Below are 18336 nucleotides of genomic sequence, written 5' to 3' on the forward strand. Positions count from 1 at the left end.
GATTTGAGCAGAAAATCATAACCTGAATTGAAGAAAAATGTTGTGTATGTTCTCTCAAAACCAATAGCCATATTTAAGCAATTAGCCATGAAAATCTTAGCAGAATGACTCAGTCACTCGGGAGTCCCCATCCTCTATACAAAAGTCATATAAAATATTCAGCATGATGAAAAAGACTAAAGACATTATCAACGTTTACATGAAGAAAAATAAAATAACATCAGCTATATTTACAGAATAAAACCAAAATTGTTCCATATTTATCTGTGTGACTCCTAGAATATGCAGCTACAATTGGAATAATGGTCACTAGAAATCCTTTTATGAACAGATACATATTTTTCTTTTGCTAGAAGACATTATGCTAAAGCAAAAAATCTTCAGATAGAAGCTTTTGCTTTTTCAAGGATAACTTTTTTAAAAAAAGGTAAGAATAAAAATCAAAGCAAAGTTGAAATGGAAACCTTTTTTTCTAGTAAGCTGTAACAAAAACTGGGCAATAACTTGGATTCAAGGTCTCCAAATTTTGCAGGTAATGTGTGCTCCTAGGAAGGAGGAAATAATTCCAATCAAATTATTCATTTTAAAGGATTTGGAATTCTTCCTTTTCACAGTTGATCACACTGAACTTTTATGTTTTTTCATTATAGCAATGAACTTGAAGGGTCTGAGTTTTCTAGCCCTGATTATTAACAAAACAATGAAGCTGCTTGCTTATCTGCTAAATACATAAGAATCCCCTGCTCCTTCATTCAAACTGCTCCCACACTTCAAATTTACCAGAATAAATGCTCTCACAGTTGAGTTCTATATTGAATTTCTAACACATTTACTAACCAAGTACAGTTTTAATGAATGCAACGTGTGAAAAGATCATAAGTAATATTTAAAATGCATATACCTTACTAAACTACGTAACGTCAGCTGTTGTTCCTGTTCCTAATGCTTAAAGAATGAAAGTCATACAGTTGATACAGCATTTTTAAGTACATTCTTTATTTTTTAAATATTTTATGAACAGACATAGGTCTGAGAGTGTTGGAAACATGGCTTGAATATTTTTTCTGACTAAGCAGAGCCCCAGTTCTGAGGGAAAAAAGAAAGACCTGTCCCAGAATAAGAGTTTGCTCACACTAATCCCATTGCAAGGCTGGGGTCAAACACACAGCTAGTGGCAAATTTCACATTTACATATTCAATATAAAATTTGCTGTTGGCAAATATGACCTTAACATTTAGTTTTCATGAATAGTCACACTAATCAAGCACCAGCACATAAATGCTCATGAAAAATGAATATAAAATGGTTTTAAAGAGTTTGAAAACAAATTTTAATTCTAAATTTGAATAAATATTAATGTACAAGGCTACTCCTATTTGTTCAGTTCTAAATGTTATCAACTTCACAATGACGTAAAGAATAATTCTTGGAGAAAATTGTATTTGAAGGAATGTTTTAGACTAATATATGCGGTTAACTCTGGTAAGCTTCTTGGCAGCTCAGGATCTGATCTCTGAGAAAGGTATTTTAGTACTTCAGGGAATGTGCTAAGTGGTAACAGTTTTCAGCTGAGAAAATGCATAAGAACATACTTTCATGCCATTTAATGCAATGTTAGCCTTTCTGCTGCAGAATAACTGTACTGCATCTAGATAAAGTTGAGAAAATTACTTGCTTCTTCATAAATATTTGTAAAAAAGGAAGTCCCCAATTTAGTAAAATACTTAAATTCATACTTTTAGGCAAATATATACATATTTTCCTGGACTGGGATCTGTCATAATTATCCTCTAATATGAGATTTCCACAAATAATATTGTCTCAACATTTTTAGGATCATTTTCATCAGCATCTAAATTTTAAGAGCCTTGGCAAAACTGTGTTTGGAGCTGCTCACACTGGATATTAATTAACTGAAGGACATTTACAGGTATTTTGGAAAGAAAAGAGATTAACATATACTTCCAAGGAAGTAAAAAAGCTAATTTGCATTTCAGCATAATGATGAAAATGTGCTGAATTACAGGTTTAATCAGTTTATAACATGAAATCTTCATGACTTTCAAAGTTGAGCATAAATCTGATACATTCATCCAAAATGACCAGGTTACTTATCCTATTGCAACCCTCATTTTGCATTTTCTTATTCTACCAATTAGGCAATAGCCCCACGGAAATCCATTCTTGCCAGCAGTTAATTACCATTTGAGACAATAAAACCTAATAAATACCATAATTTATAGACAGTTATATAGAGTGGTTGTGTTTTCTAAAGGACAAATTGCAACACCAACAATTAAATATTTTAGAAAATGCTTCGTAAGATTTTGTTATATTGCTGCTAGGTGAACATGTTAGAATATCACATAAGAATGCATAAACTACAGGTCTTACTTCTAGGAGGTCTAGGCCCCTCAAACAATAATTCTGGACCTAGAATTTTCTCTGTGTTGTCTGTTTCTGCAAAAATTCTGAAAATAAACAAAACAGTGCTGATGCTGCATAACTCAAAGTTATCTAAGTGAACATCTATACAGAAAGCTGATTCAAAAAAGCACACTCCCGTTTACATAAGACTTTCCTGTTAACATAAAAAGATTTTGGTCTTGTTATCTTCTGAGATGTTAAAAGATGTACTCGTAGCACCAAAAGAAAAATTTAAATGTCTTGGTACTGCCAAAATCCAAAGCTCCCAGTGTTTTAATTGGAAAAAAAATCACAGAATCATAGAAACTTTGGGTTGAAAGGGGCCTTTAAAGGTCATCTAGTCCAACCCCCTTGCAACAAACAGGGACATCTTCAACTCGTTCAGGTTGCTCAGAGCCCCGTCCAACCTGACCTGGAATGTTTCCAGGGATGGGGCATTTATAACCTCTCAGGGCAACCTGTTCCAGTGTTTCCCCAACCCCACTGTGAAAAATTTCTTCCTTAGATCTAGTCTAAATCTGCCCATTTTTATTTTAAAACCATTACCCCTTGTCCTAGCACAACAAGCCCTGCTAAAAGTCTGTCCTCATCTTTCTTATAGGCCCCCTTTAAGTACTGGAAGGCTGCAATAAGGTCTCCCAGGAGCCTTCTCTCCTCCAGGCTGAACAAACCCAACTGTCTCAGCCTATCCTCATAGGATAGGTGTTCCATGATCCCTTTGATCATTTTGGTGTCCCACCTCTGGATGCTCTCCAACAGGTCCATGTCTTTCCTGTGCTGATGACTCGAGAGCTGGACGCAGGACTCAAGGTGGGGTCTCACCAGAGTGGAGTAGAGGGGCAGAATCACACCCCTTGACCTGCTGGCCACACTTCTTTTGATGCAACCATAGGATATGGCTGACCTTCTGAGCTGCGAGTGCATATTGCCAGCCCATATCCAGCTTTCCATCCACCAGTGCCCCCAAATCTTTCTCGGTAGGGCTGCTCTCAATCCCTTCATCCCCTAGCCTGTATGATCCCAGGGGTTGTGCCGACCCCAGTGCATGACCCTGCATTTGGCCTTGTTGAACCTCATGAGGATAACACGGGCCCGTTCCTTGAGCTTATCATTGAATTATAGAATCATTGAGGTTGGAAAGGACCTCTAAGATCATCAAATCCAACCGTCAACCAACACCACCATGCCCACTAAACCATGTCCTGAAGTGCCACGTCTACTCTCTTTTTGAACACCTCCAGTGATGGTGACTCAACCACCCCCCTGGGCAGGCTGTTCCAATGTTTGACCACTCTCTCAGTAAAGGAATTTTTCCTAATATCCAATCTAAACCTCCCCTGGCACAACTTGAGGCCATTTCCTCTCGTCTTATCGCTAGTTACTTCGGAGAAGAGACCAACACCCTCATTGCCACAACCCCCTGTCAAGTAGTTGTAGAGAGCGAGTAGGTCTCCCCTCAGCCTCCTCTTCTCCAGAATAAACAACCCCAGTTCCCTCAGCCGCTCCTCAGAAGACGTGCTCCAGACCCCTCACCAGCTTCGTTGCCCTTCTCTGGACACGCTCCAGCACCTCAGCATCCTTCTTGTACTGAGGGACCCAAAACTGAGCACAGGATTCGAGGTGTAGCCTCACCAGTGCCGAGTACAGCGGCACAATCACTTCCCTACTCTTGCTGGCCACACTAGTTCTGATACAGGCCAGGATGCTGTTGGCCTTCTTGGCCACCTGGGCACACTACTGGCTCATGTTCAGCCGGCACCCCCAGGTCGTTTTCTGCCGGGCAGCTCTTCAGCCACTCCTCCCCAAGCCTGTAGCGTTGCATAGGGTTGTTGTGACCAAAGTGCAGGACCCTGCACTTGGCCTTATTACACCTCATACCATTGACCTCTGCCCATCGATCCAGCCTGTCCAGATCCCTCTGCAGAGCCCTCCTACCCTCCAGATCAACACTCCCACCCAACTTGGTGTCGTCTGTAAACTTACTGAGGGAGCAGTCGATCCCCTCATCCAGATCATTGATAAAGATACTGAACAAGACTGGGCCCAAAACTGAGCCCTGGGGAACACCGTTTGTGACTGACCATCAACTGGATTTAACTCCATTCATCACGACTCTCTGGGTTCAGCTGTCCCGCCAGTTCTTTACCCAGCAAAGACTGTACCTGTCTAAGGCACGAGCAACCAGTTTCTCCAGGAGAATGCTGTGGGAGACACTGTCAAAGGCTTTACTGAAGTCCAGGTAGACAACATCCACAGCCTTTCCTTCATCCACTAGGTGTGTCCCCTGGCCATAGAAGGAGATCAGGTTGGTCAAGCAGGACCTGCCTTTCATGAACCCATGCTGGCTGGGCCTGATCCCTTGGCTGTCTTGCACAGGCCTTGTGAGCACCCTCAAGATGAACCACTCCATAATCTTCCCCGGTACTGAGATCAGGCTTACAGGCCTGTAGTTCCTCCTATCCTCCTTCTGGCCATTCTTGTAGGTGGGTGTCACAATGACAAGACTCTAGTCGTCTGGGACCTCCCCTGTTAACCAGCACTGCTGATAAATAATGGATTGTCCAGCTCCGTCTGGATGGCATCCCATCCCTCAGGCTTGTAACCCGTACCACTCAGCTTGGTGTTATCTGCAAACTTGCTGAGCGTGCACTCCATCCCACTGTCTGTGTCATTGACGAAGATATTAAACAGTACTGGTCCTAATATAGACCCCTGAAGGACACCATCCATTACCAATCTCCATTTGGAGCCATGGACCACCATCCTCTGGATGTGACCATCCAACCAATTCCTCATCCACACAACAGTCCACCCATCAAATCCATATCTCTCCCATTTAGAGAGAAGGATGTTGTGGGCGACTATGTCAAAGGCCTTACAGAAGTCCAGATGGATGACATCCATAGTTTATCCCTTGTCCACTGATGTCGTCATTCCATCCTAAAAGGCCACTGGGTTGGTCAGGCAGGACTTGCCCTTGCGGAAGCCATGCTAGCTGTCTCAAATCCCCTCCTTGTCCTCCATGTGCCTTAGCAGAGCTTCTAGAAGGATCTGCTCCATGATCTTCCCAGGCACAGAGGTGAGGCTGACAGGTCGATAGTTCCCAGGGTCCTTCTTTCTAGTCTTTTGAAATATGGGTGTAATGTTTCCCTTTTTCCAGTCACCAGGGACTTCCCCAACTGCCAGAACTTTTCAAATATCATGTAGAGTGGCTTGGCAACCACATCAGCCAATTCCCTCAACACTCTGGATTGCATCTCATCAGATCCCATAGATGTGTGCATGTTCAGGTTCCTTGGGTGGTCTTGAACCTGATCTTCTTTGACTGTGGGAGGGACTTTGCTCCTCCAGTCTCCATCTTGTAGTCCATCCCCTTGAGAGGTGTGGGAAGAGACACTGCCGGTGAAAACTGAGGCAAAAAAGTCGTTGAGTACCTCAGCCGCTTTCTCATACGTTGTTACCAGTCTGCCAGTCCTGCTCATCAAGGGGGGTACGCTTTCTTTAACCTTTCTTTTCTGACTGACATACCTGTAGAAGCCCTTCTTATTATTCTTTGCATCCCTTGACAAGTTCAGCTCCAACCGCGGCTTGGCCTCCTGAGCCCATTCCCACACAACTGGGCAGCGTCCCTCTACTCATCCCAGGATACCTGTCCCTGCTTCCACTGCCTGTGCATTTCCTTCTTGCCCTTTAGTTTGTCCATTATGTCTCAAGTCAACCATGCCAGCATCTTATCTTCCATAAAAACTTCCAAAAAAATAATACTTTGTCTCACAGATTTGTTATTGTTTCCATTGTTGTGCAGGTGATTCATTTTACTCTAAAACCTTACTTATTGATTGATTGATGGAAAGATGCTTTATACAGTCTGTAAAATCTTGTAATCTTCCAGGGTGAAAGATGTTTAAAAAAAATATTTTATCTGTTAGCATTCGTTATGGCAAATGCCAGCTCTCAACAACACTTCTCTCTGCAATCAGTGATTCAGAAATAATACACTGTGAACTAAAGTGCACAGGGGATTTTGAATGTGTTTTGTATTAGATTTTTCATATAAGTATTACTGACAAGAGATGTCAAAAAACTCTTAAGATGATTGAGATATGGTGAAGATTTTTTGAAACATGTCTGTCTATCCATTTAATATGTAAATACGTTATACTCAGAATAGCATAAAAAGGCATTTTACTATTTCTGGGAGTCTGGAAATATCCTCAGTGCTTCCTACTGCACACCAACGTGTTAAGATATGGGAGTTTTTTGATGTAAATCATTCTCTTGAACTTTTCTTTTAACAGAGCTGCATAATTAGAACCTTTGAAATATTCTGAATCAGTACTGGCTTGACAAGAGCTTGTGAAGTGGAATAGAGCTATGTACATTTGCTAGATCTCATTTAAAGACATACGTCATTATCCTGGTAACATCGTCTCAGTCTGAGCAGTGATTATTTCCCATTTTACTCAGAAAAGTTCTAAAAACACAGGGACACAACAACTCCTGCAGATCTCTGCACTAAAATCTAAAGAATGGGTAACCTTTGTAATTTTTAATGAAGATTTTCTTTCCTCTGTAACAACACCTGCACCAAAGTTTTTCTTTTGATCTGTGAACCTCTTACTACCGCAAGATGTTTTACTGGCCACAGTCTTGCAAAACAGCTAATGGGAATCAGGTAGTACCAAACTGAACTTGTAGAAAGACAGCGGTACTATCAGGGCAAAGGAAAAAATTTATACATCTAGAAGTAGGCCCAGTACTGACAAACAGATACCAAAACACCAGTACCATACTGTACCATACTAGTGGTTGAGAAGTATGGGGTGGGCCATCTGGAAACCTCCATGTATCTGGCTGGAACAGTCCAACACTGGATACTATTGAAAAATATATAGAGTCCATTCTCCTTTCCTCTTCCTTCTCCACCGAACAAACTGTCAAAAGACAAAGACCCATTGTAGAGAAAAAAACCCCTAAAAATAGGTACAGGTGTTAGATAGCCCCTGGATATAAAGTTTCTTCCTGGCACCCATCAGATTTTACTATGGTCAGAACAATGACAATTCTGAAGAGTTAGATCAGGTATTGTAACTGCTGGAAAAATGTCAGAAGACTCTATGTGTGCACATTTGCACTTCTTTGAGAACACCTCTTATTTATTACTCCTTCTGGCTAGCTAAATCAGTACACATGCTCTATTTTGTCCAGTGTGCTCTCTTGGGCTCATGTCAAGCCATAAAAAATATAGAGGTTGTCTTTTAGAGTTGAACATTTGCTTTCAGTCTATACCACATGGTTGTTACTTGTTTAAAGAAAATACAGTTGCTGCCAGTCAGACAGTCCTTATGTGGAAAGTAAATGTTTTTAATAGTGACCAGTGAAGATAATTTTCATGCTTATAGAAGGTTTTGTTTTTCCCACATTAAATTAGATTGTTTTGTGTATGTTTATTTCCTCTACCTTTTTGAAGCTTTTGATGCCCTCTACAGTATTATTCTCTAGTCTCACTAGATTATTACGGAGCAGTTAGTCTAAGTAAAACAAAAAACTCAAACACCTAGACAAAGTAGACTATGCTTTTCCAAACATAAACCGTGCAGAAACAGATGTAAAATAATTGGTACTCTGGTGCTTTTCCAGAGAGCCAGCCCCATTTTCTTATTTTTTCATTATTGTACAGTATTACATCTATGCACAACAAAGAAAAAATGGAGTCCCTGTACTAAAGTCAAACTAAGGTATAACTCCACAACTGGAAGATGCTGTGCAGAATGAAATATTTCAAAAAGTGTTCTGGAGGGTAAAACACACACACTTACAAACAAACAAACATGAAATTATTTCTATTTGCTTCCTAAGGAAGCAAAGAAACCCAGTCGTTACAGTAAAATATCAGTGTAAACAAGGTCACAAACAAAACATGTCCGATGGTACACACTTCTCAACCCACTGCTCAACTGCCTCTCTTCTTTTTAGCTCAGGCTTTCAGCATTAATAGAGCTGCGTGACAAAGGAGGAACAAATGGCAGTTATTTGAAGGATGTTACACCATAACTGGTGAGTCAATCTTTCGCTCTATCCCACTAAACCCTAATGGATTTTTACGTTGAGAACCATAGCTATGTAATAAAGAAATACCATATATTAATCATAGATGTGGTATCAGTCATGCTGGCATATTCTACTCCCTTCTGTTAAAACTCTGTAGTACTGATGAATAGTTGTAAAAGATGAAATGTTAATAAAATGACTAATGTATCTACAGGTATCTTGAGACAAAGAAATTAAAATATAAATTAGGAAGACAAGCAACACATTAAGATATTTTAAAAGTCTATCAGTGAATAAATTCAAGCCTTTACCAAGTTTGACACAAAAATTAATTATTTAAACACTACAAAACCATAACTAAAACCAGATTAAAAAAGTATCTGAATACATTTTAAAAATACTGTTCCTGGATATATCCTAATGAAAGGAATTTCCACTACACAGGAAAAAACAGGAAACTATTTACACCTGCTAGGTTCTTTTCCACTTGATGGACACTTATTTCAAATCAATGCTGAAGTATTTATTAGCTTGTTACTACTAGCTTATTATTAGCTCCAAATTTCATGAACAGTAAGGGCATTGCAAATACATTGTAACAGATGTTTTTGATAATTGCACTAGAGTTGCTAAGGTGACATTTGCATTTTTTTTATTACCCAAGTCTCAAACAGAAAACAACAGCTATATGGAAAAAGTAGTCACTTGGACTCTTACGTAGGAAATATTTTATTTCCAAAAAGTTTACCTGTCACTTTTAAATTCAAAAGTTATAAATTGCAGATTGATTATGGTCTTCTCTCAGAAGAACTGACTATGCAGCTTTAGTATTTAAAGTCATCATTTGGTCTACTGGGGAAAGGATTAAATGGTTGTGCTATGAGTTACACAGTACAGGTAATCTGTATTTGCACGTTGCTGTTATCATTATCACCAAATAGCACAATATTAATGTAGAGATCTTTTTCCATAACAGATTCTGAAGTACTTCATATAACTCAATGAGCTAAACCTGATAATAGTCTAGGTCTCTGTTTCACAGTTAAAGAAACAAAGATAACACAAAAACATAATTTACCAAAAGACATATCTGCAAAGTGAAGATGGAGTGAGATTTCAGATCATTTGGTTTCCAGTCCTGTCTTTCAAATACAATATGCTCGTTCTGCTGCTTAAAAACATTTATGAAAAACATTACCAAAACTGTTCACAATGGGTTTTAAAAATCAGTTTGAATGAAACCATAGTTTTAAAACAAATATCAGAGTAAGAGTTTAATCAGCTGCACATAATTGCAGTTAAGCAACTACAATCTCTATACTGCCAGTTTCCTATAACATATACGACTTGTGGAGAGCTAGCACAGTTACAGCTCTCCTATGAATGCAGAGTAAAGGGGGAAGCAAAAGATACAACACATTGCTCGTGGATGTCCCATGTCAGGTCATTCTGCTGGAAAAACATATCTGCAAAATGCAGCTGATGGCTGAACTGAAACATGGTGCCATATATTGCAACTAGCTCTACATAAAATCTATCGAAGTCTAAATATGCTGTCTTGATACCTACCTACCTCTACACAAGCTTTTCCTGTTGCTTTTCAAGGAATGCACAAATGCCACATTAACTGGCACATACGAACTATCATTTTTCATTAGAAACATTTTCTGAATTTTCCCCATATACAAGAAATAAGAAATTATTCCATATCCATATTCATTTATTTTTATTTCCTAAGAGAAAAATAGATGCTAAGGGCCAAAGAAACCCCCGTGATACGTAACCACAGTTGTTGCTACTACCTGAGATGCTTCATTCATAACATTAAGAACAGAGACATAAACTTAAACATAACAATATTCATTTGACTGAAATTTTTCCTTCTCCATGGACCCCAGATGCTTTGGTGCACTATAACCCTGGAAACAGTAAAAGCAGTATATTTAACACAAGATTTTTGGTAGTATGTAACTGAGTTGACTGGTACTCTCCTACTCCGAGCCACTCGGTAGTAACTCAAGGGAAGTAGCTCAGAGCAGAGTCTCTCATTCTCTCCCAAAATTTTGTCCATTGTTAGTGGCATAGGGGCTAGACCCAGAATGACCAAAAATGTCCACCTGTGCTACAAGAACAGCATTATATTGGGTGACTGCATATCGATCTTTGGTTTATGTTTGGACAATAAATGGAGATAAGGGCTACAGATATATTAGTTTCCAGACTACAAATGCATTAGTTTCCAGCTTTATGAATAAGGTTTTGTTAGCCCTTAAAAGAACTAGGCATGTGGACTGACAAGTTATGCATTGCTGGGCCATATTAATTAGAAAGAAACTTAAACTCATAGGTCTGTCTATGCATAATCCTAATTTCAGCCTTTAAAAAGTCTTGCTGTAAAACGCAAAGGAGAGTCTACTGGAAAAGGAATAATTAATAAATCCAGATTAGAAAGAGCATAAACTGATGTAAATTAACATATATAATGGGCTCTCCTTATCTCTACATTCAAGTTGATACTGCATTTTTGGAGTCAAATTGCCAGTATGACGTTGAGAGATATTTTTTAAGAGAATTTCTAGATTTTTTTTTCTCAACCTCCATGCTGATACCTCACCACATGTATTTATTTTAACACAAGAGAGCGCTGAGACTGAATTGATGTTATGCTATACTCAGATGGGAATCTTTACAACCCAAGACAAACAAGAAGCTCACATCCAAGCTTTGATGGAAACTCATAATATGCTTTCATGATATGAGTAATATTCTCACCTTCTACTAGCAGAAAACTAAGCTCAAAATTAAGTGATTCACCTCAAGCAAAAAAAAACCCACAACAAAAGGAAACAGAAAGGAACTGTGTAGAGGCCTCTAGTAAAGTACACCAAGAACTGACTAAACCTAGCTGTTCAGACTTATGAAAGTCTTATCTATCTATCTATCTATCTATCTATCTATCTATCTATCTATCTATCTATTTGTCAGATTCAGGCTTCATATTACAGTGTATTTCATGGGTAACAGTATCTGTGCATCACTGAATACTATATCACCAGATCTGGTAACTAATGGAAGATAATAAAGAAAATAATGTGCCCACAAGTGTTAAACAAGTTCATTATATATTGGGGAAAGAGTCTCCTTATTAGGAAAGATGGCACTAATTTGATAAACTACTTAATTCTGAAATCCAAATAATTTTATACACATAGTATAGTTATCAGTAAAGCATGGTGAAATACCAGGGCCAAATAATCACCAGTGTAATATAATAGATGGCAGTGATTATGCCACAGGCCTTTTCATTGCAGAGCTATGGAAAATCAAGGTACAAAACAGAGTTTAACATGATGACTTACTACTCTATGTCAGTCTGCACCTTTTGGGTTTGCAAAATCTGTTTTCTTCAGTGGAAGTGTTTAAGCCTGATCATAAATAGCCAACAGATTTACGTATAATTCTAGCAGTTAAGAGATTGTGTCAGAAAAAAACCACAAAAAACCCTGGTGTTCTGACCAGTTTTCAATATGCCTTTGAGTGTGCAAGCCTACACTTTTAGTAATACCTTTTTCTCACGTCTTGAAACTCCAAACAGCCTACTTAAATCCTATTGAAAGGTTTACCACATTCACAGAATCACAGAATCACAAAATCACAGAATCACAGAATCACTAAGGTTGGAAAGGACCTTCAAGATCATCAAGTCCAACCATTAATCCAGCGCCACCATGATCCCTAAACCATGTCTCGAAGTGCCACATCCACACGTCTTTTGAACACTTCCAGAGATGGCGACTCCACCACCTCCCTGTTCCAATGCTTGACCACTCTCTCGGTGAAGAAATTTTTCCTAATATCCAATCTAAACCTCCCCTGGAGCAACTTGAGGTCATTTCCTCTCGTCCTATCACTGGTTACTTGGGAGAAGAGACCAACACCATCGTCACAACAACCCCCTTTCAGGTAGTTGTAGAGAGCGAGTAGGTCTCCCCTCAGCCTCCTCTTCTCCAGAATAAACAACCCCAGTTCCCTCAGCCGCTCCTCAGAAGACTTGTGCTCCAGACCCCTCACCAGCTTCATTGCCCTTCTCTGGACACGCTCCAGCACCTCAACATCCTTCTTGTACTGAGGGACCCAAAACTGAACACAGCATTCAAGGTGCGGCCTCACCAGTGCTGAGTACAGGGGCACAATCACTTCCCTACTCCTGCTGGCCACACTATTTCCAATACAGGCCAGGACGCTGTTGGCCTTCTTGGCCACCTGGGCACACTGCTGGCTCATGTTCAGCCGGCTGCCAACCAGCACCCCCAGGTCGTTTTCTGCCGGGCAGCTCTCCAGCCACTCCTCCCCAAGCCTGTAGCGTTGCATGGGGTTGTTGTGGCCAAAGTGCAGGACCCTGCACTTGGCCTTACTAAACCTCTTACAGTTGACCTCTGCCCATCAATCCAGCCTGTCCAGATCCCTCTGCAGAGCCCTCCATGCATATTAAACCAAACAACTGCAGTAAGCTTATAAAAGATTGAAATCTGATCACTGTTGCACAACCAAAGCTTAAAAGTACTATAAATATGACTATTAGCCTGTATATATGGAAGGCAGTATGACGAAGCAGAATGAAGAGTGATTTGCAGCACAAATTTCCAACACGGAACCAGAGCACAAAAGCACTCTCAGGAACAGTGCAGTGATCTAATCTTTCAGCCTGCACCAACTTATTCATCAGATCTTTGTCTTTATTAGTTCCTGCTTTCTATACCTGAATGACATGTGTTCAATAATTGTTGTATAACAGAATGCTGTGTGAAATATAGAGCGTCTTTGAATTGACAAAGTAAGTTTTAGAAAGGTAAACTTTCAAATATAACTTTTCTACATTACTTTGAAAATACAAGTACAAATTATATGGAGCTATACAGGATTTAAAGATAAATTCTTTGATAATCTTCTAATTTCTGGCATTCTTTTCTGAAATATAGTGTTTCCCACTTCTGAAAGTACCTGAAAAGAGTCAAAAAGTCAAATATAACAAAAGTATATGACAGTTTTAGCAAAGCTGACTTACCAAAGGAATCAGCCTGCTATAGAGCTCTCAAATACACATGGCTTCTCTAAAAGGAATCTCCTTAACACACTGTTATTTTAAACCCGTATTGATAACAACTTAACTGAAGGAGGAGAGCATCCTCATAAGTAACAGCCAGAGAACGAAAGGCAGACTAATAGTTTTTAGTCTATTTAATCCTATTTTTTAAATAGGATTAAAGCCAACCAAACAACAGATCTCCAACATAGTGAAAATTACAGTGTCTGAGACTAAAATAACCTCACATAGCCAGAAAGGTGTAGCACTCCTGAAATATGATAGCTATAAGCAAGAAGAGATGTTGGAATATGTACAGCTAAAATCTGCATAATAAAATAATCGCCTTTATCTGAGAACAGCAGTTACAACAATCTTATGAAAAAGAGATTGCACTAGGATCTTAGTTACTTGCCATGGGAGAAGGTACAGTCATATTGGTTTAGGAATAACAATAATATAACTGATACCAGCACATAGCTATGACTGTACACTATCATCTCAATAACTACAAAATACAATAAGTAGACCAAAAAACAGAAAAGCTCACCACTTCCTCATGCCTGCATTTTCTCACATTAATTCCATTAATCTGTTATTGAAAAGATAAAGAGAAGACTTACTCTACATTTCATAAGCATAGTTTTCATTTCACTTTTCTAGAAAAATATAAACAAAAACACTTGCAATTTGACTTACCTGTAGAATTGCATCTCCTATAAAGAGCAAACCTGAAAGTTCCGCTGAAAACAGAAAGCATATTTTTCACTTACTTTGTACAATACATCCTACATTTCATGTACATGTATTCCTATTTAATTTAATGTTTTTACATAATCTTTTAAAAATTTAAACAAAAACCCTATAAAAAACCCAACATACAACTTTTAAATAAATTACTTGGGGTTTTTTTTTATCCCAAAATACTGGTATATCAGTGTTACAATGTCTACCCAGCCCAAGTACAAGACTATGAAACATCTTCCATCAGTCACTACCATCTTTCAGGACATTATCATGAGTTACAGCATACATTTCTTAATAGAAAATGACTGCAGGACTAGGTCCTATTTGCCTGTGAGGGATCATTTCTTGCAAACTCTGAGGAAAAAGCACCATAGCAACTCCAGAGCTACTTATGAATAACAAATTTAACTCATAAACTTTTACTAAAGATACTTCAGACCCTGCATCTTTGATAAACTCAGTGGAGTATTTATGCTGGATAACACTATATATGCTGAAGAGCTAGACAATCAGTATATTGCACAAAATCACCAAACTGAATTTGATTTTTAAAACAAAGCTATACCCTATAAGTTACAAGAGAGTTTACAAAATCTAATTCTACAGATGCAATTTTTAAATATTGTGTTGTGTTACAGAGCTAATGCAAATATACTGTATAAATAAGCAAGAAATGTAACAAAGATTATTTAAGTGTCTAAAGAAATAAATAGCATTTAACATGAGCACTAAGGAATGTTAATGGATTATATGGGATTATTTATCTATAGTATTCCAAAATAACACAGAAGACACTGTCTAGAAAAGACTAGAATTGGACTTGATCCAAAAACTTTACTTATTTAAACGAGTTGTAAAACTGGAATCAATATTGACATAAATTATGATACTCAAGTATGTGTTTGTGTTTGTCAAGGACTGGTGTTACTAGTTACATATAACAAAGGATGCTTAAACTATTGGGGGATAGACATTCTGATTTTTTTTTTCTTTTTTTCTTAAATAGATGCATATCTAAATGTTTGTCTTCAGACACTGGGCTTGCATGTAGTAACACTTCATATATGATCTAATGTGCTAGCCTAAGCACCTTATGTGCCTCACTGGTTTTAAGAATTGCATCAAATGTCACATTCTTGGTTACAGGTCCAAAGAAAGAGCTGGAGTCAATTTGGTGTAGAGCAGAACCAAGCCTGCAGAGCTTTGAAGTACAGGCTCCGGGTCAAACAGCATTTTCTGTATCTAAGAACCCTAGTACAGGCACATGGCATGACACTTTCTACAGCACAAGACAGTAACCTCCTACACAAGACATGTCCCTCAAAACTAGGTCTTTATAAATCAGTATTTTTATTGAAAGCAGTAATAGAGAATATATCTCAGCAAGGTATTGTGGTTAGAAATAATGCATCGGCTAATGCAGAAAAAAATTACAAAAATAAAAGAAAACAGAGTATACTTTTGTGTGCACAATTAAAATTAAATCTATCTTTCTTATTTTTCCTGCAGTGTTTAATAGCATTTTAATAACTAATGTAGGTAATATATGCCACATTATTATGTATTACATACTTACATGTATACTGAAAAGAATGGAGTCACAAGTATAACTTCTTAAGGTTAACCTTATTGTCCTCCTTAGGGGCTGATTCCATGCTACTCTCTAGCCTCCCTACGTACAACTTTCACATCTACTTTCATGGTTGGCTTTCAGTTCTCAATATGCTCATTTCCCTGTACCTCTCTTGGTCTGTGTGGGTGAATATGAGATTTTTTTTATGCTGGCACATTTTAATTGTGCAGAAGAAGCAGCCTAGAATTATTGCATTACAGATGGAGGGAAACGCTTCCAAGTTTACATTTCTGACCTTACACAAATGTACACAAATATACACAAACATAACAGAGATATTAAATATACCATACTAGTACTTATTCACAACCTTCATCTATCATCATTACGCACATCATGAGCTGTTTGACCAGTATCCATATTCGTAGCACGTATTATATCATTCCAATAATTTAAACCCATGGCCAATTAAAAACAACACAGAGATCCAGCACCAGCTCTGCTTGTATTAAAAATAAGACCTTATGCAGTTTTGCTATGTATGAGTTGCTGCAAAGTCTTGCACAGCAATGCTGAAATAACATAGTTATTATCAATGTTCTGCCACTACCCACACCTGTTTGAGTACCACCCTACTAACCAGTATAAAAAGACATGCATTCTCTTCTTGTGTTACCATGCTTTAATAGCCAAATATTTGATCTGCTACAGCTTCTTGGCAATAAACTTTTGGAAATAAAAGCCACAAAATCATTATATTTTGCTAAATTTGTTAAATATTTTCATTCTCTAAATAATTCCTATTTCTCTCCTTAAAAGTAATGCTTTACAAGAACTTCTTTTAAAAATCATGTTGAAGACTGTTTACGAAACATTTAAAATACAAATTCTGTATTTTTTGAGGGAACAGTTCTGAGGAAGAGAGAGATCATAATGACATGGAGAGAGAAATGGTACACCAATAATGTTTGTTTAACACTTCCTGAAGAATCTCAAGACTTAATGCACCTTGCTTTAAGGATCATGTCAAAACACAGTGTCTGACACTCACCTCTTTGTTCTTTGGAAATCTTAGAAATGACCACTGGAATATTATGTTCTGCTCCACCCTGAAAACAGAATAAAAGGCAATCTTGTCAGTTACTGGAAATATCTTTTTGCTTAAAATTATATTTTACCCTTTCAGTTAGAGAAAGTTTTCAGAGAGACTGAGACTGAGACTCTCTGCAGTTTTCAGAGAGACTGAGAAAATAACTCTGATTCTGTATTTCCTCTTTTTTTTTTAAATAAACATTTGATTGGGATTAATTCCTTATTGCCTCTCATAAAGAAGTTCTCAGTTGCCATCATCAGTTTAGGAAGTGAATTGAATGTTGTTCAAAATTCTACAAGACTTGAAGAAAAAGGACATCCGTTTCTGTGAATTCTAGAGAGCTTAATGTATGAAACCATGTCCTGCAAAAGCAAAATGGCCATCACACTACAATGGCAGCCATGCTGTGACCACTTAGTTGTCATGCTGGCAAGAAACAGGTAAAGAAACGCCCAAGAAGAGCAAGTTTGGACTTCTCATCTCAAAAGCAGCTTTATTTGTTTCCATCTCTGTCACAGAAGCACAAAGAGTGAGCAAAGCAGTGGGATAAGTAACAAGGAACCGAAAAGGAAACATCAACAAATGGAACAGTAGGTGTTCAATAAATAGGGGGAAATAAAGGAAAGATGGACAGTAATTCAACAGTTCAACAACAATTCAATGCTGTTGCTTCATTCAATTTGCCCTGTTGTGACTGTTCATGGTGCTTAAGAATAAAGTGTTAAAAAGAAACCTTAAATAAAAAAGAAACTCAAAGAAAGAGAAAAGCAAATATACACAGAGAAACAAATATTTTTTCCTCTGTAGCGAGCATCAAAGTGTAAGCCTTAACGTAACCTGTACAAATTCAGATCGTCAGAAATGACAGTCTGCTACATTGCTATTTTACCTAGGAATCCTAGTTAAGGGTTTGCTTACTCTTCTTTTCAGCAGCCAGATTTTTCTTTGGAAACAATGGTTTTCTTAGGTCCAGGTATCCAGTGTCGACGTGTGGAGAGGACGGACATGGGTATTTTGATGGTCTAAGGAACAGCACATATCCCTTCTTCACACAATAAACAATTGTTTGAAACTGAACAGACTCCTGCACTCAAGAGCTATTTCTGTCATGGAATAAAGATTAATTTCCTACGAAACTGTAGAATTTTAAATAGGATTAAAGATCCTCCTGCTAGTGGCTGTCAATGCAGATGGTCCCAAAAACACTGAGTTAACGGGGATCTCAGTAATATTACAACAATTATGTCTACAAGAAAAGTTCTATTGGCATTGAATGGGAGGAGTGTTGGCAAGCACAGAACTTACTGATATTTGTAGCATGGACTGAGTATTCACTCCAGAAAGACCATGAGGCTACCTTC

The 18336-nt window shown here is 38.1% G+C and overlaps 1 protein-coding gene across 1 annotated transcript in view; it reads right to left on the reverse strand.

Moving 5' to 3' along the window:
- The window catches only part of SNTG1 (syntrophin gamma 1), a gene marked incomplete at both ends in the record, with an annotated part of 164040 nt that overhangs the window by 126459 nt on the left and 19245 nt on the right, over positions 1-18336 (reverse strand). Inside the window, 3 exons of the mRNA XM_081996425.1 lie at positions 14113-14154; positions 14262-14305; positions 16934-16991. Coding sequence (XP_081852551.1) covers positions 14113-14154; positions 14262-14305; positions 16934-16991 — 144 coding nt within the window. The remainder of the gene's footprint in view (positions 1-14112; positions 14155-14261; positions 14306-16933; positions 16992-18336) is intronic.

Source organism: Phaethon aethereus (assembly GCF_964289735.1).
Source record: "Phaethon aethereus genome assembly, chromosome: 2".
NCBI lineage: Eukaryota > Metazoa > Chordata > Aves > Phaethontiformes > Phaethontidae > Phaethon > Phaethon aethereus.